Source organism: Malaya genurostris, chromosome 3 (assembly GCF_030247185.1).
Source record: "Malaya genurostris strain Urasoe2022 chromosome 3, Malgen_1.1, whole genome shotgun sequence".
Lineage (NCBI taxonomy): Eukaryota > Metazoa > Arthropoda > Insecta > Diptera > Culicidae > Malaya > Malaya genurostris.
Window position 1 is genome coordinate 160,317,970 of NC_080572.1, and position 23,933 is coordinate 160,341,902.

At 38.8% G+C, this 23,933-nt stretch overlaps 1 protein-coding gene across 11 annotated transcripts in view; it reads left to right on the top strand.

Annotated features, from left to right (window-relative positions):
• The window catches only part of LOC131435409 (uncharacterized), a 328,202-nt gene that overhangs the window by 148,706 nt on the left and 155,563 nt on the right, over positions 1–23,933 (top strand). For all 11 annotated transcript variants that reach the window (XM_058603256.1, XM_058603255.1, XM_058603260.1 and 8 more), the window contains one exon: positions 10,194–10,299. In XM_058603256.1, the coding sequence (XP_058459239.1) occupies positions 10,194–10,299 (106 nt within the window). The remainder of the gene's footprint in view (positions 1–10,193; positions 10,300–23,933) is intronic.

Genomic DNA, 23,933 nt, shown 5'->3' on the forward strand with positions numbered 1-23,933 from the left:
GCTCGGTAATCGTCTCTGCAAAATGCATAATTACTGAAAATCTCGGCAATCCTAAATTTATTAACGTTCAATTATTGCCGAACTTGTCAGCAGAAATTTAACTGTTAGTTCGGCAAAAGTGATCAGGATTGAATCATGAATTGCCGAGTCATCAGTAACCGAACGTAGAATGGATTTTTCTTTATTATTGTATGTAAAATAAGTCACAAAAGCAAAGGTTGGAGAAAGATGGTGTTTTATTACGTTCATTTGAATCTAGCATACAAAATCTATTTTCTTTCTTCCAATGTTTTCCAGCTCCACGAGCAATGGCGACGTGGTGCTTAGCAAAATTGAAAAGAGACATTAGATGACAAGTGTTTCACCGAGTTTCAGTAAAAACTATTTCATTGTTCGAAATCTCGGCAAACGAATTAGCTGATTTCGGTATATTTGTTGTTTACTGACAAGTTCAGCACAATATTGTGCCAAACTTCCGCAAAAGTACGCGCTTTACTGAGATTTCACTTTAACGAATTTCGGAAAAGAGAATGTCGATGTTGCCGATAGCATTTCAATATGCCGAGCTCGAGAATCAGTTTTAAGTGTGTATGAGACAAATTGCGCAATTTTTATGATTTTTTCTCTGCGCTGGAATTATGTTATTATGGTGAAACGTTTCCAGTTCTATGCAAATAAAACTAAATATGTTGTCTACTAGAGAAGTGTCATTTTAAGGAGTGTATCGATAAGTAGTTAGCAACATTCAAACAGTTATTACTCTGAAATAGCTTAATTTTTTGCAACGTGTTTTGGGGTGACATGTTTGTTTACATGTCAATAACAGCTCCGCAATCGATTGGTTTCGGTACGGTTTATCGTTTCAATGATGAGTAGAATTGATCCAGAAACGCGAAAGAAAATTTTGCACACTTGGTGCTCAGAAAGTGGTATCACGTACAACGAAATTGCAAAACGGGTGAAAGTGCACCACACCAGTGTCAAAAATATTATTACCCTTTCCATGAAGGATTTGCCCCGATCCGGTAGGAAAACGGGTCCCAGCAGCCCGGCCGGGACTTAAAAGTGGTTGAGTACATCAGGAAAAACCCATCGGCGTCGACGCGGGATTTGGCCAAGTAGTTCAGGCCAAAACAAGAGCGCGAAAACTGTATAACCGGATTCTACAGCATAAGGACGGATGCATCCTGACCGACGACGAAACCTACGCCAAGGAAGACTCTCGAGCGCTGCCCGGACCGCAATATTATACGAAATCGGTGTACCAGGACCTGGACGACGCTGACACCACGGTGGCGATGGAAAAGTTTGGGCAGAAGATGTTGGTCTGCAAGCAACTTGTACCTGTGGTTTGCGGTTGTCGATTTTATTCACGAAGGGCACAATTAACACCAAGGTGTACGAGGAAAAATGTTTGAAAAAGAGAATGCTGCCACTGTACAGAAAGTATAAGGCTTCTCCTCTCTTCTGGCCGGATTTGGCTTCAGAGCACTACGCCAACTCCGTTCTACAGTGTTTGTCAAAAAATAATGTACAATTCGTGGAAAAGGACATCAACCCACCGAACTGACCGGATCTTCGGCCAATTGAAAGGTATTGGGAAATTCTCAAGCGGCACTTTCGGAAGGAAGGTGCAGTGTTCCAAAACATGCAGGAATTAAAAAAACTGGACAGCTGCCACCAGGAACGTCACAAAAGTAACTGTGCAGAATTTAATGAAGAATGTCAAGTCCAAAGTGCGAGCGTTCCACAGAAACTAGGATTTTCTTCAATATAATCAGTGAAATGCATAAAAATGTAATTTTTCTACAATATCTCGAAAACTGATGTCAAAATATGTTTTTTTTCGCTTTTTTATTCAATAATCAATGTTGCTAACTACTTTTCGATACACTCCTTATCTCATAATATGCATCGCGACTAAACAAAACGTCTGTAAACATTAAGGAGTAAGGCCACCATGCGCGTCAGAAAAAAAGGACAATTTCCGAAACGTTTTCCGAAATATAGTGAAAGCTATCGAAATTTGTTTTTCAGAGTTTAATTAAGTATAATTCAACGTACAAAAAATATTATTGTTATATAATTCAGATAAAACCTAACCTCTCAGGGTTGCGAACGGTATTGGAAAATAACACAAAACAGCAGACAGCCAACTCGCACAAATGGCAGCAGTCGCCGACTGTACTTCGCCGTGACTGCAATTGATGAAAAATGTTATAAGTCTCATGATATTTTCTCTCATGAATGTCACCGTTTGCTCTCATCGGTAGCTGTTCTACCCTTTCCAATCTGAGTATGGCTTAAACTGAAACAAGCGTATTCCCAGCAAGCCGTTTTAGTTTTATTTATTCGAACAGTTCTACTGTCAAATTTAAAACTGGTATACGCTGCCGTTCTATTTTTCTATCTTTGAAACACAAAGGAAAACAAGGATAATTTTTTTAATATTACCATTTAATTCTGTTATAAGTATATCACGTCACTATGCAAATTCACTATGTATCTCACAACACTATAAATCATGTATAATGAACGTCACATCACATATACGTATTTCGAATACAATTTATATTCATCTTTAGGGCATATTCAGGAGTGTTCTAGTTCTAGATGCATAATTTATGTCAGTTTTAAAATTCAAATCTAGAAATTATAACAAAATAAACTGGCAGCCCTAGCAGCGTTTTATCTGTGTTTCAAACATAGAAAAAATAGAACGGCAATGTATACCAGTTTTAAATTTGACAGTAGAACTGGTCGAAAAAATAAAACTAAAACGGATTGCTGGGGATACGTTTGTTTCAGTTTCATTTACATTATAGACCGCCCATATGAATCTTGCAGCTGCTGAATTTGCTCTTAGTGTATTGGTTTTTTTTTAATTATTGAAAGAATGCTGCAATGTTGTTCCTTTTATATGAAACGGAAGTAGGTAGATTCCTACAACAGGTATATATACCTCGAAAAAAAATTTATCTAATTTGTTTAGGGTAGGAAGAGGTTAAGTGTTTTCTGTGTTTGTCTGTCCCCTGTGTGTATGTAGTAACTTAAAAAGCCAGAAAGACCTATTTCCTTGGTCTCTGTTTAGTAAAGAAGTGGAATTGTGTTTAAAAATTTCCAGACTTTCCGCCGAATCCAATTTCCATGGGTTGGAAATTTGTCTTAAGATTTTTATGTCATTTGTAGTGAAATCATGGTTTTCGGAAAAAGAATGCTCAGCTACTTTCGACTTGAAATGGTGTGATAATCCCCGTTCCAAATCCTTGGATGCTTTCCCTATTTCCGTTATGTGTTTCTTGAAACGGGTATCCAATGATCTCTTTGTTTGTCCAATGTATAATTTATCACAATGAGAACATGAATTTTGTATACCCCAGATTTTTTTCAATTTGTCAGTAGGATCTTTAGTAGATCCTAATAAAGTTTTCAACTGGTGGTTAGTACTACTGAACACTAAATCCAAGCCAAAGGGTTTTAATTTTGATTTAAGTGGATATGCCATGTTAGAGTTGAAGTCTACCGATATTCTTTTCAAATTTTCTGATAGGGGGGTCAAAGTTGTAAGTGATATTTTTTTACAATGATCTTAATTTCTTATCGAGGATTGTTTGGATTGAGCGCTCCGGATATCCATTGAGCTTTCCAATTTCGAAGATAAAATTTCTATCTTTCACTACCGCATCATCTCTGAGGGGTAAGGTTAGCATTCTGTGAAACATATGGTGAAATGCTGCCATTTTGTGTTGGTTAGAAATATTAGGTATAACTCGCTCTGTATTGGTTGGCTTCCTATATATTTCGAAAGATAAAGTTTTTGCCTCCCGTATAATAAGAACATCTAAGAAAGGTAAACTGTTGTTTGTCTCCCTCTCGCAGGTGAATTTTATGTTCCTATGTAAATTGTTGATTGTATCCAAAAAAATTCCAAATCGTTACGCTTGATGATGCAAAATATATCATCAACGTATCTCCACCAGCGATTAGGTAGTAATCCTTGTTTATTGAAAAGTTCTTCGAGGTTTGCCATAAATAATTCGCATAAAAATGGGGAGAGCGGATTACCCATTGGGGCCTCTTATAATTGTTTATAAAATTCCCCTCTGAATTTGAAATAATTTACATCCATGCAAAGCCGGGTTCGAGTAAGATAAGACCTTACATTGCATTTCCATAAACTACTACTCTTTTGTTTAACTAACCAGTCTTCCAACAGATTGATTGAGTCCTTCACCGGGACACTAGGGAATAAGGCGGCTACATCGAAAGATACCATTATTTCGTCATCTTCGATTTCACCTGAGTTCAAAAGTTGAGTAGCGAACTCTTGTGTATTGGGAATGTATCTACTAAAAAACTTTTTCGGCATATTTTTGAATTCTTCCACTAGCCATTTGGAGATTTTTTGGGTAGGGGCTCCTACTGAAGAAATAATTTCCCTTATTTCATTCCCAGGTTTATGGACTTTAGGTAATCCTTTAATTTTTGGTAATGAAGGGTTAGGAACTTTGACGCCGCTGAGATTAATATCGAAGTTAGGATTACATTCTATGAGAGTTTCATCTATTTTTTTAATAATTTCTGGAAGGGGGTGGGATCTTTGTTTCCTATAAAGTCCGACATTATTTTTTTGAGTGATTAGATTGTCATAATCATCTTTTTCTATAATAACAACTTTGTTTCCTTTGTCAGCTCTAACATAAAAACTGACTTTTCTCGCAATTGTTTAACTAGCTCTCTTTCATTTTTAGTTTGTTGATTTCTTAATGGAGTATTTTTAATGACTTCAGACTTTTTTTTTTCGAGGTATTTATACCTGTTGTACGAATCTACCTACTTCCGTTTCATATAAAAGGAACAACATTGCAGCATTCTTTCAATATTAAAAAAAAACAATACATAGAAGATGAAGACGTCTTTATGTATTTCTTCATGAAAGTTTATGACCAGCAATGAAATTCACACTGAAAACATAATGCAGCCGATCCTATTCATGTCTATCATTCTTTCGTTACATTCATCGCCTAATACGAGCAAGACTGTTTCTACCACATTCACGTAGCGCTCTCTCATGACTGTCACATGCGACTTTCATCTATGCGAATCGCGCGACATTCATATTTGACTCCCCGGATAGTAGGTAACGTGAAAGTTTTCATCCACATGACGTTCATAGCAAACATCTTCAGTCTTAGAGCAAATTCAGCCGCTGCAAGATTCATATGGGTGGTCTATAATATAAATGAACCTGAAACAAACGTATCCCCAGCAAGCCGTTTTAGTTTTATTTATTTATTTATTTATTTATTTCGTCAAGCAAATGTAGACTACATATAAATTGTTTACAATGTTCACTTACATACTACGCATTATTTCTACGACAAAGCTGAGATTTGATTTTTTGACATAGTAAGGTCAAGATGTTCGCAGTATTGATTGTAATGGCGCATTATTCGATTGACTGGACTGTATTTTGCATAATTTGTTCTAGCTTGTTTTTCTAAAAATGATTTCCTGGAACGTAATTGACGGCTAGGTATATAAAAATTTAATTGCGATAATAATGGAGCTGATTGAATGCGTTGAGAAATAATGTCGCTGATAAAATAAAGCATTGCAAAGTCGCGGCGTTCTTTAAGTGTATGTATATTGATGAGCATGCAGCGTGCTTCATATGATGGTAGAGGAAATGCTGTCCAGTTTAATTTACGAAGTGCATATAAAAGAAATTGTTTTTGAATAGATTCGATGCGTTCTTCGTGAATAATATTGTATGGATTCCATACTAGGCTGCAATATTCCAAAATAGGTCTGACATATGTAGTGTATAATAATTTAATTGTGTATGGGTCCTGAAAGTTATGACTGAAGCGTTTAATAAAGCCCAGCAAGCTATTAGCTTTATTGATTATGGTATTGTAGTGTTCCACAAAAGTGAGCTTGGAGTCTAAGATTACGCCTAAATCTCTTACAATTTTGCATTTTTCTACAAGTTGATTTCCTAGATGTATGTTTATAGATATAGTTTCATTTTTCCTACTGAAAGTTATTGAGTTACATTTTTTTACATTGAGTTGGAGTAGACTTTTGCAGCACCAAATGTGGAATAGATTGATTTCGTTCTGGAATATTACAGCGTCGTTGATATTTTTAATTTCCATGAAGAGTTTCATGTCGTCTGCATATATAAGCACTTTCAGATTTTTGAGTATGAAGGAAATGTCGTTTATATGTAAAATGAAAAGGAGAGGCCCTAAGTGAGAACCCTGAGGTACGCCAGAAGTTACATTAATTGGTTCAGACAGAATGTTTTGGAAGCGGACTACCTGTACACGATTCGTTAAGTATGATTTGAGCCATTCCAGAAGAGTATGTTTTATGCCATATTTTTGTAGTTTGTGTAGAAGTAATGGTATGTCAATACGGTCGAAAGCTTTGCTAAAGTCAGTGTAAAGAGTTTCTACGTAGTTTCCGGCGTCCATTGCATTCAGAGTGAATGTCATAAATTCTAAGAGATTTGTTGTAGTTGAGCGGCCTTTAAAAAAGCCATGTTGTTTGTTTGTTATTACATTTTTAAGTTGATGAAAAAGTTTTTCATTTACAATTTTTTCAAATAATTTTGGAATGCATGAGATAATGGCTATTCCACGGTAGTTCCGAATGTTAGATTTTGCACCAGATTTAAATATTGGTACAAGAAAGGAAGATTTCCATGCTTTAGGAAAAGTACATTTATTAAGTGATAGGTTAAAAAGTAGTTGTAGTGGTAGTGTAAGTTCTTCAGCAAGATTTTTTAAAAATATTGGTGGTATACTGTCAGGTCCAGGCCCTTTTGAGGCGTCTAAGTTTTTCAGTGCTGTCGAAATGTCATGTTCTGATAGATAGTTTACAGAGATGGAGTTGGAAAATGCAGGTATGAAAGAGAAGTATTCACGGTCACGGTCAGTTTCTGAATAAGATGTATATACTTCTTGGAAAAAATTTGCAAAGTGATTGCAGATTTCTGTACTATTTTTCCCTACATGTTCGTCGAGGTGCATTTGAGATGGAAAATTGTTGCTTTTTAGTTTAGTTTTTGTGTAGTTAAAAAAGTTCTCAGGGCAAGTCTTTATTTAGTTTTCAATTTTGCGGTTGTATTCTTCGTGTGCTGTGTTAATGGCTATTTTGAGTTGATTGCATAGATTTAAGTAATTTTGAAGATGAGCGTCACTTTTTTCTTGTTTGTAAATTTTGTGCGCTTTTTGTTTCCTATTTTTCAAATGTTTTAGTTGTGAATTGAACCATACAGGTAATTTGCTGTTATGATTTTTTCTTCTTCTTTTCATGGGCAATGTTTCGGCTAATATTTTGTTTATAATGTGATAGAATTTGTTTACTTCGACGTCGACATTTCCTTCTGTACTCAGTATGTTCCGCCAATTTATTATACTTAGTCTACACTTGACTTCTTCAAAGTCAATTTTATTGTATTCCGGCACTTCCTCATATTCCAAGTCGTAGGGAAGGGATGTATTGTGTGAAAATAATGAATATTCAATTGCGGTGTGAAATGCTTCATTTTTCCATAATGGCAGGTTTGATGCGTTCACACAAAAGTCTTCTGTGCAATTTGTGAAAAGAAGGTCTAAATATGCATTTTGTTGATTTTTCACGGAGTTTACTTGATGCAGGCCAAAATTAGAAATTTTGTCGAAAAAGTAATGCAATGTTGCGTTTTCTCCTACGACTGGAAGTAAGATTGATTCATTTTCAGTGTCAGAAATAAAGTCCGCATTACGTTGATTGAAGTCGCCAAAAATATGAAGCTTTACTTCAGGTTCCATATTCGAAATAATTGTGTCTAAAGATTGAAAGAATAATTCAAAAAAGAATTTGTTCGCATTTTCGGGTGGGAAGTAGACAGAGCAGTAAATATGTTCTTCTCCCAATATTGAGACTTTGGCCCATACATGCTCAAATTCTTTATATTTAGGAGTAATAGTTTCTTCAGAAGTAAAGCAAGAGTTTATGGCTATGAGGACTCCACCTCCAGATTTTTTCTGACAGAGAGATAAATTTGGGTCGTGCCGGAATACGTTAAAATTATTTCCAAAAACTTCTTCGCTTCTAACACTTTCATCCCAGCTGCTTTCAGTTCCAAGGATTACGTCGAAAGAGGAGGTTATTAAATTTTGATGAATTTCTTTCATTTTGGCCGGGCTTTTCATGCGGTTGAAATTTTGGCAATAGACCAAAATTTCAGTCACATTTTGTCTATGAAGCGAAGAAGTTTTTGAGAATTCTGGAATACTTACATTACTAATTCCTGTTTCTATTCCTTCGTCAAAGGGCGTCGTTATTTCCGAAAATTCGGCCTTGTAAAATTGTGTTCGGCTTCCCGGATTAGTTGGAGTCGGCGGGTACGTTCACTTGTCAAAAATTTCCCATAAGAGTCCAGGTCGGCCAGCGCTTCCTTAGGTTTCATTCCATATTCCTGATGCACTTCGATGAAGATTCGTAGGAGGTGGTCAGGTGTTGTTGGAAGGCCTTCTGATGCTAATAGCATTTTTATACTAGTTGGTGTCATACCCTCGATGCATACTGTAGGTCGACGTGCATTATTTTCGGGTCACGAAGTCTTGCTTTCAAGAAGCGTTCGTCGCCATTTGCAGATTGTGAAGTAAGACGTACAATGGGAGGACGCATTGGATCAATTTCGAATTGGCTGTCTGTATTCATGTCCTGTGATATTGCAGATGTATTTATGTTCTGTGATTTTGAAGAAGTGTTCACATAGTTAGTGGATGGTGCAGCTTTGATGTCATTACTTCCGAAGTAGTGTTGTTTTGAATACTTCTTGTTCCTTTGTAGGGGTTGATTGTTTTACCTTTTTGAAAATTTATGAATTTTGAGGCAATATCTGCACCTGGATTCCCGGAGAATTGAACCCGTGCAGCTGCTAGTAAGTCTTTGTCCAAGGGTAAGGTATATTGTAATGACACATTTTTGTTATTGTTGTGGCAGGTATTATTACTATTAGTGTTCAAGTTGCTGTTGTAGTGCACATTATTGTCGTTGTTGTTGTTGTTGCTGCTGCTGTTGTTGTTGCTGTTGTTGTTGTTGTTGTTGTTGTTGTTGTTGTTGTTGTTGTTGTTGTTGTTGTTGTTGTTGTTGTTGTTGTTGTTGTTGTTGTTGTTGTTGTAGTTGCTGTTTTTACTGCGTGTACTGTAATTTGAATTATTTTGTTGTTTCCGCTTCCGATGTTTTCGTCTGCAGTTTGCTTTTTCAGCTTGTTTTTCTTGCAGCCGTCGAGTGCGCTGTTTCTTGTCATACTCACTCCAGTCTCGTTTCCAGATTTTTTTACTTCCAATGGAGCGCCAGCCACTGTCGCATGTTTGAATTTCCTTCTCTTTGAGTTCTTCAGCTAGAGACTTAGGTTTGGTATTTTGGTCTTTGGTTCCGATACTGGAGATTGATGTCGATATTGCTTTGACTTTATCTCTCAATTCTTCCAGAACAGTGTTAGGTATTATTGCAGGGACTTCAGATTTGGTGGGTCGTAAGAATTTTTCTTCGAGGCGAAGAAGGCGTTCGCTCATTTCCTTGATGTGCTGGTCATTCGATCATTAGATCATTAGATCATTCATTAGATTCCCGAAAGATGCAAGATTAATAATTCTTCCTGGTCCGAGCATCTTCACGCATATAAATAGATCAAAATTATTAATGAACAACTTTAGTTCAAGCGTCTGCATGCATCATCTTTCAATACTCATATTTTGCAAAAATTATAAATTTCACTGATATACGCTCCCCTCTGTAACAACGGCTGATCACCATCAAAGATGATTTTCAACTCCAATCAGAATTTAAATCATAAAAAAATAAAAATTTGACATCAGATCAGATGTGATTTAGCAACGATGATTTTTTCCTTGGCTAAGATCACTTGTGATAAAATCAGTAGTGATTATTTTTTCAGTGATTTTCTTAGCCCTGAGTCTACAATCAAAGAATTACTGTATAAGATAAATTCAATTACACTGAAAGTTTGTTTTGATTTCAAATTTCATTACGGGTTCGGCCAGTCTTGAGCATGTTACTGTCATGAGCCGTAGATTTATTCCAGAGAACTAAACTGACCCTCGAAATGTTAACATCTTTTCTCTTTTACCTATACTGTGTTTCCACTTTATTGCATGTTTCTATTTCAGACCAGCTTGCCAGTCGAACCTATTCCATGCTTGGGAAACGTTTTTGCAGGAGATCGAAGCTGACTCCCAGGCAACCATCGATGTCGCCAGTTCCCTTTCCAGACAGGTGAGTTTCCTGGGCATGAAACGTGCTGTTTGGTTGAAGCACGTTTACATCCATTTACATTATCTTAACTAATATTTTGGTATACAGAAGATTTATTTACTAATTCGATGATAGTTCAGTATATTTTGATCAATTCACTTGATTTTGTCGACAACTCTGCCAACAATGTGTCAGATTCCATCATTACGTTCCATCAAGATACCCCGTCACTAATGCAATTACTGTTAGAAGGGTTACATTGAAATTGTTGGAAAAAGCTTTTATAGGAGCTATTAATGTGCATTGCACTGAAATTTACATTGAGATAAATTGTATCTGAATGAACATTGCATTATGGCTGCTGTTTTTTTGCTTTTCTCGTATAGAAAGGCTTTGAGAATCCAATCGCGGCCCGGAGGGATACGTGTTGCATACCTTTCGACTCATTTCGTCAAGATCAGAAAATGTCTGTAGCTTTGTGTGTGTACAGGGTCCGGCACTCGAAGTGTAACCAATTAAAAAGGCCATAAATTCAGTTTGGAAAATTACTTTTACTTAATTCAAAGTACAAAATGTGTAAAAATAATACAAATTTCAGAATAAATTCATTTTTGCTCGATATGACCACCTTTTGCCTTGACTTGATGACTTGAGAGAGCGAAGGAGTTGCTTCGTTTGGCCGAAAGCGGTCAATTTCCGAACATTGTATTTTCTGACGAGAAAATTTTTCCAATTGGGCAATTCGTAAACTCTCAAAACGATAGGGTTTACTTGACCGACCGTTCATACGAGAATTTGAGTCATCGATTGGCCACCAGGAGGCAGCACCCGCAACAGATAATGATTTGGGCCGCTGTAACCGCAGATGGGCGCTCTCCAATCGTTTTCATCGAGCCTGGCGTCAAGGTAAATGCGACATATTATCGGGAAAGTATTCTGGAGGTTGCTTTGAAGCCGTGGGCAGACAAACATTTCGGTGGCAGACCATGGACGTTTCAGCAGGACTCGGCACCGTCTCACAATGCTCGAGTGAACCAAGAATGGCTGAAAAACAACGTTCCGAACTTCATCACGTCCACACAATGGCTCTCGAATTCACCAGATGCGAATCCAATGGATTATTCTCTTTGGGCCATTTTGGAGAGCAAAGTCCGAACTAAAAGATACACCAGTCTCGAGGCGCTGAAAAAAGTTATTGTCCGCGAGTGGGCCAAAATACCTGCAAGTCACATTCGGCCAAACGAAGCAACTCCTTCGCTCTCTCAAGTCATCAAGTCAAGGCAAAAGGTGATCATATCGAGCAAAAGTGAATTGATTCTGAATTTTGTATTATTTTTACACATTTTGTACTTTGAATTGAGTAAAAGTAATTTTCCAAACTGAATTTATGGCCTTTTTAATTGGTTACACTTCGAGTGCCGGACCCTGTATGTACGTGACAAAAATGAGCCCTTGATTTACTCGGAGATGGTTGAATAAAAATTCTCGGTATTTCATATCCTGCTACTGCTATCTGAATCTGAATACCGATTCCAGAATATGATATGTGTTTTTATGAGTTGCTATTTGAAAGCAAGTGAATTACTTTAAACTAACCAGTTAATTTTTTAACTTTTCGTGACATGTTAGTTGGTAGCTAAAGAAGCTCACATCGACTATAACGGTCTGAGGTTTTCAGCTTTACAAGAGGTCATCAAAATGCTGCGAAACTGCAATTTCTTAGAGCTTTTTATTTTTTATTTAATCCGGATCCGGAATATATGAAACGAATTATCCAACTTCTTCGTCAAAGCTCTCGTTCGGTTAAAATCGCCTACAACGACAACTCTTTCACGATCAGTAAATTTATTAGAAAGCTGCATGTTGCTAATATAAAGAGAGGCTAAAAGCTCAGTGGTGTAAATAACCAGCAAAAATAATAAAGGAAATGCTCTCGTACGTAATACGTACCGATATCTGCTCAAGACAATTTGTTCCTTGGATACACCGATTCTCTTTTTATTGCAATAAGAACATTTTATTGACATCAGGTATGTTGGTACATATATCTAAGGACTGTTGGTATTCCTATCTAAGTTAAACTAAGTTTTTGTGACCTGTCATTTTAGTTTCTAAATCTACAATCAAATTGGGCAAATGGGCAATCAAATGGTTAAATGGGCAATGATTGTCATCAAATGGTTAAATGGGCAAAAAACATTTAGTTGAAATTGAGTTAAGATACATACCACTCAATTCAGCAATCAAATAATTAAAATTATTTAGTTATTTCAACTATTTTGAATCTTGCTCGAGCGTGTAAAAACTATGACAAAAAAATTGATTTGCATCAGTGCACAGTGGTCCCATTCATGTCAAAACACGCGTTATTTTTATTTGTTATTCATGGGTTGATTTTGGATTTTTCATGACTTCAGAAGAATTTTTGTTTGATATAGTCCACTTCTTTTAATATAATCAAAGTGGTCATTAATCCACCTATTATTTTGCACACAATACGAGATAGAGCATTTACGTCTTCATGAAAGTTGTAGATCATATTATATCAACAAGAATGTTGACATGTTTCAAAGGTATAAACACTCTAAAATGCATTGGTGTCGGGATATGATACATTGTTTATTGTGGACCCCCAAAATCAAGTTTTTCCATCATAACTTTTTTCAATGAATGTTTAGAACGTTCGAATATTCTACAATTATATTTTAATTATCAAAATACATATTTTTGTCAAAGATTGCATATTTTTAAGTTTACAAACTACAAAGTTTTTTGAACAATGCAATGCACTTTTAAAAAAAGCATGTTCTAACATTCTTCAATATATAAAGCACTCTTACATACAGTATTCATAACCCTGTACCTTAAATTCAATATTTGTCAAGGTAAACGAGAAAATAGGAGCAGTTGAAAATAAACAGAATTTCCTAAAGATTGATGAAGTTTTCAATGTTTACTTCAACTGAATGTTGTTAATCTGTTTAGCGGTTTGTATTTCATTTTTGATTGGAAGAAACACTTTATCAGGTGATCTCTCCGTTCCTTTATGTTTGTCTGTTTTCTCGCTTACTTTGATCAATATTGATTTGAAGGTGCAAGATTGATGAATATTGTATGTTAGGGTGGGTATATATATATATAGATATATAGAACTAAACTATTGAATATGCTAAATGAACTGAGCACAAACGCAACAATATAAGTGTGCCAATATTTTGGGATCCCCTTTAATTTTGTAAAGCGCTAGTGCTGAGAAGTTTAAGCACCTCGGAAAAAGTCCTTATCCAAAATTTGAGCTAAATCGGATATGGGTAAGGGGTACAACCCGGCGGTTAAGGTTTGAAAATTTTCGAGCTTCAAAATCACCATAGGGAGTACATGAAATTTCTAAAATCGAAATTTTTTTTTATGTCGAACGTCTTATGACATCAAAAAAACGTGAAACGTCGGGATTCAGTGTCATCTCAAAAAATTTTTTTTTTGAAAAAATCGACTTTCTGGGACTTATGAAACCAAAACAATCGAGTTTGTAAACGACTAAACTTGATAAGAAATGGTCGATATCTTTATTGATATCGACTTTGAATATTCGAATACTTTCCGTTTATTTAAAGTTAGTTATCGAGAGCGTCATATATTTTCATAAACAAATTAGTATATCATGATATATTTTGTGCGTTTGAAACGAATTGTGAGAAAAGGTGTAGGAAAGTGGGTGATATTGAAAACGATTTACTAATGCGGAAAATTGAAATTAGTAGCAAAGTTTGATTCAATAATTTTGATTTTTTGTGTTCCATTTAATGTTTGGCATGATAACAACTGGAAATTTTATTTAGAATTATTCCAATCTAATCTGAATTACCTACTGCGTCCATTAGTTCATCTAATAGCAAAATTTTAATAAAAATGATGTGCTGATACAAACAAACTCAAAATAGGTTACGAAATCAACAACAAAATGTATAAAAATTTAAGCTTATCTTATAATTTATAGTAGTAAATCGCTTGGTTCAAATAGTGTTCTTAAGTAGATTTAATAATAAATAACGAAATAGCTAATATGATATTTAAAAAATAAGAGGAATATGATCTATTAAACTCAACTTCCCTCTCTGAGCAGCCTAGATAGCCGTGTAGTGTCGGTAGCGGTTTCCCAACTGGCTAAGAATAACGCTACGGTCCACCTGTACCGGTGGTATAAGTCCACCAAACAGGTAAGCCGTGTGGTATCCGGCGGAATTATTTTTTACCAAGAATTGATCCACTGGTTTCCTGTTCCATGTCGTAAAAGGCCACAAAAATAGGAACTCCTAAGTCAAGGTGTATTTCCGTGCCGATGGCTGAATGGCTGCAGGAGGTTAAACATTGCAGTCGTGAACGGAATATCTTGGGTTTTTCCTCAAGGTGGTGTACTATCCCCACTTTTATGGAACCTAGTCGCTGATGGTTTGTTAAGGAAACTTAATAACCTTGGATTTCCGACTTATGGTTTTGCCGACGATTATCATATATTGATGACCGGTAGAAGCATTAACACTCTCTTTGATTTAATGCAGCAAGCCCTGCGATCTGTTGAACAATGGTGTTGTCAGGTTGGATTATCTGTAAATCCGGGCAAAACATCAAATGGTGCTTTTCACTCATCGTAGGATAATTACAGGAGCTCGTCCGTTGCAGTTCTTTGGTTCAGAGGTCACTGTGGTCGATCAAGTTAAATACGTCGGGGTTATTCTTGACTCAAAACTGAATTGGTCTGCTCACATTGACTTCAGGATTGAAAGAGCTTGCATGGCTTTCGGCCAATGCAGACGAGCTTTTGGAAAATCATGGGGACTCAAACCCAGATATATTCATTGGATCTACACAACTATTGTTAGACCAATTTTAGCATATGGATGTCTTGTATGGTGACAGAAAGGAGAAGTCGCGACAGTTCAGTCAAAGCTAAATCATCTCCAAAGGATGGTCCTAATGGCGATGACAGGAGCATTCACGACAACTCCTAATGCTGCTCTAGAGGCGCTACTGTGTATTAAACCACTACATGTGTTCCTAAAACAAGAAGCATTATCTTGTGCATACCGTCTTAGGGTTACAGGGCTTTGGAACAGTAACCCATTAGATTATGCTACCAGCCACACTCGCTTGTGGTCTCAAATGGTTACGTGGGATGAGTATTTACTCGCTCCTAGTGACCTAACTCTCACATGCAGTTTTCCTTTTGAAACATTCAATGTGAGCTATCCTCTTCGTTAGGAATGGTTGTCTGGTTGTCTGGAACGACAACTTGATGAACACATAGTTTGTTTTACGGACGGTTCTCTGTTGAATGGTCGTGCTGGTGCTGGTGTCTACTGTCGTGAAATGAGGCTGGAGCAGTCTCATTCACTTGGTAGATACTGTACTGTGTTCCAAGCAGAAATCTACGCAATTCTGTGTGGAGTACAATCGGCACTTCAGCAGAGGATCTGTGGTAAACGTATTTATTTTTGTTCCGACAGTCAGGCAGCCTTAAAAGCACTCAGTTCGAATGACTCACGGTCGAATCTAGTGATCGCATGTCGAACTCAAATTGAAGACCTCAGCATTTCAAATGCTGTTTACTTCTTATGGGTACCCGGCCATTCTGGTATTACTGGAAATGAATGGGCTGATGAGTTGGCTAGAGCTGGTGCAACGAATGATTTCGTTGGTCCTGAACCAGCTTTACCACTTTCAACTAGTTGGATAAAGCACAAGATACGTTCTTGGGCTGCATCCAAACATGCCAGCTACTGGCGCAGCTTGCAAACTTGCGCTCAGACAAAAGCATTTCTACCAGATTTAAATCTGAAAATGTCAAAGTGTCTACTGCATTTCTCCAAGTATCATTGAAGTATTCTGGTCAGAGCTCTGACTGGACATTGCAAACTCAATTATCACATGGCTACTATTCAACGTGCTGAGTATTATTCGTGTGATTTGTGTAAATGCGATTATGGTACTTCATATCATCTGATATGTAACTGTCCCGCATTGACGCAGCTACGTATCCGGATTTTTGGTTCTCCATACATGGTTGAGTCTGTGTATGCGGAGCTAAAATTGAAGGATATTCTCTCGTTTCTCACCCAATGTGGTAAGGAGCTATAGTCAGAAGGGTTCATCGTTCTTCCTGGAGTGAATGAATCCCTTCTGTATTCACCTTAAATAGGGTTTAGCAGATTGTTTGGCATCCTTTGGGGGGTACCGAATTTACTTCTGCTCGTACACACTGCGAGTCGTTCTGCATTCTTCCGAGAGTGCAGAATGGTGTCGCTTTTGTAAGATCTCTAAATCCTCTCGGGGGTTGGAGGTTTTATTAACAGCAGACTGTTCGGGACCTCGTAGAGGTTCAGAATTTCCTTCTGCTTCCACTAAATGTGATCCTCAGCAGATTTTTTTTTATAATAAAATTTTTATTGGGCTCATTTGCGTTAGCTTAACGTGGCCGATTATCTTGTTGTTAGGTGGATATGAGTGGAAGCCGTATTATGGGGCGACCTGCTCCCCTAAAGTTAGTAAAGGAGTGTCAGGAGGGTGGGACCTATACTGTATTGATTTTGAACATATTTTGGTATTACAAATCATTCATTAATAGCTTGCATCTTCTTAACACACTTTTCATTTCCGAGTTCTTGACGTTCTCCAGATTGTAACGAGGAAGAGACTGTACTAGACTCGGATGCTTTGTTGGTGTACTTTGATGTCGGTGTGTCATTTATGGATGGTTTCCAGCAATTCAGCTTGACCAGTGTTTAGTTCATTTGGGGTAGGACCACTGTAGAAGAAAGAAAGAGAAAGAGAGGGCACTAGATTTGCACGTTTATAGCTTTGAGGAAGTTATAGAGGTAGGTCATGTAAAGGAGATCTCGGGTTGCCAAAACGTCACGGACTGGAACATAAGGTGGTCTACCTCGGGCCCGAAGGGAATCAATTAGCTGGAGTCTGACGTCGCAATACTCGGAGCACACCCAAACAACATGCTCGATGTCATGATAACCGTCTCCGCAAACGCAATGATTACTCTCACTAAGGCCAACACGATGAAGATGCGCTTTGAGCAAAGAGTGGTTGGACATAAGTCTTGACATTGTGCGAATAAAGTCCCGGTTCACGTCCAACCCTCGGAACCAAGCTTTCGTCGATACCTGCGGTATAATGGAATGTAACCACCGTCCTAGATATCCATCATTCCAGGAGGTTTGCCAGCTGACGAGTGCCTCTTGACGAGAACGACTGAAAAATTCATTGAAGCAGATTGGTCTTTCATAGGTTTCACCTTGTAATGCGCCCACCTTGGCCAGTGAGTCCGCCATCTCATTGCCCCTTACGGAACAATGTGATGGGACCCAAACCAAGGTAATCCGATATGATTTTTCAGATAAAGCACTCAGTTGTTCCCGTATTTTCCCCAGGAAATACGGCGAGTACTTTCCAGGCTTCACTGAGCGAAGAGCCTCGATAGAGCTGAGACTGTCCGATACAATGAAGTAGTGGTCTGTGGGCAAAGTTTCAATGATCTCAAGGGTATACTGAATTGCAGCTAGTTCTGCGACGTAAACTGAAGCCGGATCACTGAGTTTATAGGAGGCGGTGAAATTTTCATTAAAAATACCGAAGCCAGTGGACCCGTCGAGATGTGATCCGTCAGTGTAAAACATTTTATTACAGTCGACTTCTCTAAATTTGTCATTAAAAATATTTGGGATCACTTGAGGGCATACGTGATCCGGGATTCCATAAATATCTTCTTTCATGGATGTGTCGAAAAACACCGTAGAATTAGAAGTATCATAGAAACGAACACTGTGAGGATTATATGAAGAAGAATAATTGTTACGTGACATGAAATCAAAGTACAATGTCATAAATCGGGTCTGAGAATTAAGCTCGACTAGCCGTTCAAAGTTATCGATAACCAACGGGTTTAAGACGCTACATCGAATGAGTTGTCGATATGAGAGATCCCACAAACGGTTTTACAGCGGTAGAATTCCCGCTAGTACCTCGAGACTCCCCGTATGAGTCGACTGCATACAACCCAAGGCAATACGCAAGCAACGATACTGGACTCTCTCCAGCTTGATAAAGTGTATCTTCGCGGCTGAACGGAAACAGAAACATCCATACTCCATCACTGACAATATCGTTGTTTGGTACAGCCTTATAAGATCTGTTGGGTGAGCTCCCCACCAAGTCCCGGTCACTGTACGGAGAAAGTTGATTCTTTTTTGGCATTTTCGTTTCAGATACCTAATGTGACATCCCCAGGTACCTTTGGAATCGAACCAGACTCCGAGGTATTTGAATGTGAAGGCCTGAGCTATGGTTTGACCCATTAGTTGAAGCTGTAGTTGTGCAGGTTCACGCTTCCTGGAAAATACTACCAACTCAGTTTTCTCCGTGGAGAATTCGATACCTAGCTGTAGAGCCCATGTAGACAAAGCGTCTAAGGTAGTTTGTAATGGTCCTTGCAGGTCGGTAGACTTGGATCCTGTAATAGACACCACGCCATCATCTGCAAGTTGCCTTAACGTGCAAGAATTTTCAAGACATTCATCGATGTCATTGACGTAAAAGTTATAAAGAAGGGGGCTGAGGCATGAGCCCTGGGGAAGGCCCATGTAACTAATTCGTGAGGTCGTCAAGTCTTCATGTGTAAAAAACATGTGCTTTTCCGATAATAAGTTGTGCAAAAAATTGTTCAAATGTGGGGAAAGACCATGCTTGTGCAGCTTCTCCGAGAGAATTTTTATGGAAACTGAATCAAAAGCCCCCTTTATGTCCAAGAATACTGATGCCATTTGCTTCTTGTGAGCGAATGCCATTTGAATTTCTGTAGAAAGCAGCGCAAGGCAATCGTTCGTTCCTTTGCCTTTACGGAAGCCAAATTGTGTATCTGAAAGCAAGCCACTTGTTTCCATCCATTCATCGAGACGAAACAGAATCATTTTTTCCAGCAGTTTCCGAATACAGGAAAGCATTGAAATCGGCCGATACGAGTTGTGGTTGGAGGCTGGTTTGTCCGGTTTCTGAATAGCGATAACCCTCACTTGTCTCCAGTCTTGAGGAACAAAGTTCTGTTCGACGAACTTGTTGAACAAGTTTAACAGACGTTTTTTCGCGATATCGGGAAGATTTTTAAGCAAGTTGAATTTAATTTTATCACACCCTGGGGCATTGTTGTTGCACGATAAGAGGGCTAGAGAAAACTCCGTCATCGTAAAGGGGGAATCGTTTTCACTGTATCGAGAGGACGCGACGCGATAGACATTCGATTCGCGAACAAAATCCGGGCAAACTTTCTTGGCGAAGTCAAATATCCAGCGATTTGAATATTCTACGGATTCGTTATTAGTGGTTGCATTTCTCATACGACGGGCTGTATTCCACAGAGTGGTCATCGATGTTTCCCTAGATAGGCCATTGACGAACCGACGCCAGTAACCTTTTTTTTTTGCTTTAATCAGATTTTTCAGGGTCTTTTCTAGTGATGCATATTTCTCGTAGTCTTCGCGCTTGCCACTGTTCCCGAATTTTTTATACGCGGATGATTTTGTTTTATATATTTCCGAGCACTCTTTATCCCACCATGGGGTTGAGGGTCGCGTAGTGATTGTAGTTTTGGGTACTCGTTTGGTCTGGGCTTGAATCGCGGCGTTGAGGATCAAGTCAGCTAGGGATTTGTATTCTTCTTCTAGCGAATCTGGTTGTTTCGTTTCGAGAGCTTGGGATATCGCGGTCGAGTAGGAACTCCAGTCGATGTTTTTCGTGAGATCATATGTCATATCGACTGATGTCGGTGTTTGTGCACCAGTGGATATTGAAACCAAAATCGGCAAGTGATCACTACCGTGGGGATCAGGGATTACCTTCCACTTGCAATCTAGTTGTAGTGATGTCGAGCAAAGGGATAAGTCCAGCGCACTAGAGCGGCCTGGCGGTCTTGGATTGCGTGTCATTTCACCCGTATTTAAAATTGTCATATTGAAGTTGTCGCACAGATCATAAATTAACGAAGAACGGTTATCATCATATAGGCAGCCCCACCCCGTACCATGCGAGTTAAAGTCTCCTAAAACTAACCGCGGGGTGGGAAGAAGCTCAATGATGTCTGCCAGTCGTCGATGCCCTATCGAGACTCTGGGAGGTATGTAGATAGAAGCTATACAAAGATCTTTGCCTCTAATTCTGATTTGGCAAGCAACAACTTCAATGCCCGGGATCGAGGGGAGGTTAATTCTATAAAACGAATAGCACTTTTTGATCCCTAAAAGAACCCCTCCATAGGAGTCTCCTCGATCCAGGCGTATAATGTTGAAATTGTGGAAGTCAAAGTTTATATTTGAAGTGAGCCATGTTTCACACAATGAAAATACGTCGCAGTTACGCGAATTTATCAAAAATTTGAAAGAATCTAAGTTTGGGATGATACTTCTGCAATTCCACTGCAGTATAGTGATCATATTCTCGATTTCTGTAGGTATTTCAGCCATCGATAGATACGATCGCTGCAAGGAGGGGCCATTGTTCTGTCAACTGTTTTAAAAATGTTCTTACTGTTGGTAATAAAGCCGTTAGAATACTTTTAAGAGGATCAGTTATATTGAAGGCTGTTAATATCCAGTCCACGATATCAGAGAATTTTAGTAATCCAGAGTTTGTCGGATTTTCTGGTTGTGTTTTGGGATCACCTGGGTTTTTCGGTGTCCCTGGAAGCGCAGGAAATTCCTGGTTGTATTTTAGAAATCCAGGCGGTATTGGCTTGGGTTCAACGGAATTTTTCTGGTTGAACTTTAATGTTTTATTTTCATTTTGATGTAGTACTTTTAGACCTTTGCGAGGAAGGTTAGGAGAGGACATAATTGGTCTTTTCCTATTTGTTCCTAGCTGAAGAGAAGAAGGTCCTACGCCGGGGTCATAAGAAGCATCAGCGTCAGTCGACAAAAGAGCAAACGGATTGTTAGGGGTAGGGGGAGTGGCTCGTTTGAGGATTTCCGCGTAAGATCGTTTAGAATGCTCCCTTACGGTTCGCTTAAGCTTTTCCTCGCGTTGTTTGTACTTGGAGCATTCAAAAAGATCATGCGGATTCTCGCCACAGTAAATACACTTTTCGGTCGTTTTCCTGCATGAGTCATCCCCGTGTCCCTCGCCACATTTACCACACCGTGGTTTGTTACAACAGTATGGTGCCGTATGTCCCATCTTTTTGCAGTTCGAACAGTGCATTACCCTCGGTACATACAACCGGACAGGTAGACGAGCCCCTCCCACTAAAACGTAATTCGGAAGTGCAGAACCGGCGAAGGTCACACGAAAAGAGTCTGATGGGTAGTACTTCCCATCTTGTGCCGATTTAGAGTGCAATTGCTTGCACTCCAATATCTTCACTGGTTGAAGATCGACATTCTTGAAGCGGCCAATCCCATCCTTCATAAGATCTTCAACCGTTAAACTCTCCTCGCGAACCACACCGTCGATCTCCACCATCCGAGAAGGTACGTAGACGCGATACTCCCTCGTGAAGATCTCATTGCTAGCAATATCGTTTGCTTGTTTCAGATCAGTCACGACGATGCGCAGTCTATTTGGTGACACCTTGTCAATGTGTTTCACTGCCGAGTAGTACTTATACAGATCTCGAGCTATATTAAGGACTCTAAGAGATTTAGCTATGGGCCGGAAGTATACCACCCACGGGCCAACCGATCCGTCATCCTGATAGACCTTCCGACGGAGGGGTGGTTTTTCCAAAGGGGTTGCGGGGATATCCATGTAAGATGTGTCACCATAAGAGTATTCATCTAAATGTTCCACCTCTTCAGGTACATCATCATCTTCCCCGGGGTTCCCCCCATCGGAAGACATATCTCCCACAACAACAAGATAAATAGAGCAAATAGATAGGGTAGTAAGAAATAGAAAGATAAAAATAAGGAAAAAACTACTTCACCGGTATGGTTTGTTGAGCCGATAGATGAGTTCGCTTCGATTGTTTCCCTCGCGTGACCTTGATGAATCAACCACTGCTGGTGCCGATGCTATTCAAGCGACAGGTAGAAACGCTGAAGCACACAACTGTCTGCTGCCGGTGTGTATCACTGCCGATCACTTATTAGATCTAAGAAAGATCTCACAACAGAAATGTTTCCGCTAGCCCTTGCTAGGGAAACACCTTCGCACTCGAGATTTTGTAATTAATACCGTCCTGATACGGAGCAGAAAAAAAACAAGTGTATCGCGGACGACTGCTCGGATACGAATGCCTCAGCAGATTGTTCAGCATCCCTTAGGGGTGCAGAATTTACTTCTGCTTTTATGTGTTTTTGTGTCGTCAATTTTTCCCATCCTCCTACTCCAACCCTTACCATTTCCTTTCAATCCTTCCCTCTTATATATCGGGAAAATGATGCTAAAAACAAATTGATGGCAAGGCACAAATCTCCAAATATCAAGGGAAACGTGCCATTTGAGCCAATTTGTTCTGATTCCTGATTCCTGAACTCAAAATAGGTTACGAAATCAACAACAAAATGTATAAAAATTTAAGCTTATCTTATAATTTATAGTAGTAAATCGCTTGGTTCAAATAATGTTCTTAAGTAGATTTAATAATAAATAACGAAATAGCTAATATGATATTTAAAAAATAAGAGGAATATGATCTATTAAACTCAAATCGCTGTTACTATATTAGTATTATATTAGGTTAAGAATTCTATGTAAAAGTGATGATACGGCGAAGAAAAACTTATTTTTTTATTCAAGAATATAATGTTTAAGGCACACTGCTTAAGCTCTAAGATGCCAAGGGCTTCTACTAATTCTAATTTACGACTAACTTAAAACTAGGGTTGTATCATTGAGTAATGTCATATTTGGGTCGCAATGGTTGACTTTGGCAGATCCAGCCTTCAGCTGGTGATCGGCAGTGGCCGGTGAATTGAATATTTCATGAGAGTCTTCCATATGGCGTTGGTGAATGTTCATGTTGGCCGCATTCTTCGGTCCGTGTGGGTCCGCGGGAAACACCCCCAGGTTACGAATACCCGGCGGGTGGCCCGCATGCTGTTGGTAAGTTTCCGTGGGCGATGATGGTGTTGTTACAGAAGAAAATGAAAAAAAAAATAGCGAAGTAAATATTGCGGAAAACGGAGTAAAAAGGGGATATGGGAATGAAATGACTAAAACGACAGAGATCTAATTAGTTGACATCGAGATGGTGAAGAGACGGGGAGCGGGGAAGCGAAAAGGTTAGTGACAGCACAAAGATCTTGTTAGTTCCGATGAAGATGGTGGACAGATGAGGAATCGGGATAATCGGCGGAAGTTAGTGTCGAACCTGCAGGTGAAGATTATTCCTAGCCACAGTTGAAACAACGTCGATAAATAGGAGGAACTTTCTAAGCCAGATGTAACAGATTACACTTGTATATTAATGTGTTTGAGAAACTCGTATATCAGAAGCATATATGAGCTATCCCGACTCGCCAACACATCCCGAACCGGAACTTCAGGCGGTCTACCTCGGGCCCTGAGGGATTCCAGTAGCTTCGACCTGGCGTCGCGATACTCTACGCACGACCATACGACATGCTCGATGTCCTGATAACCGTCGCCACAGGTGCAGA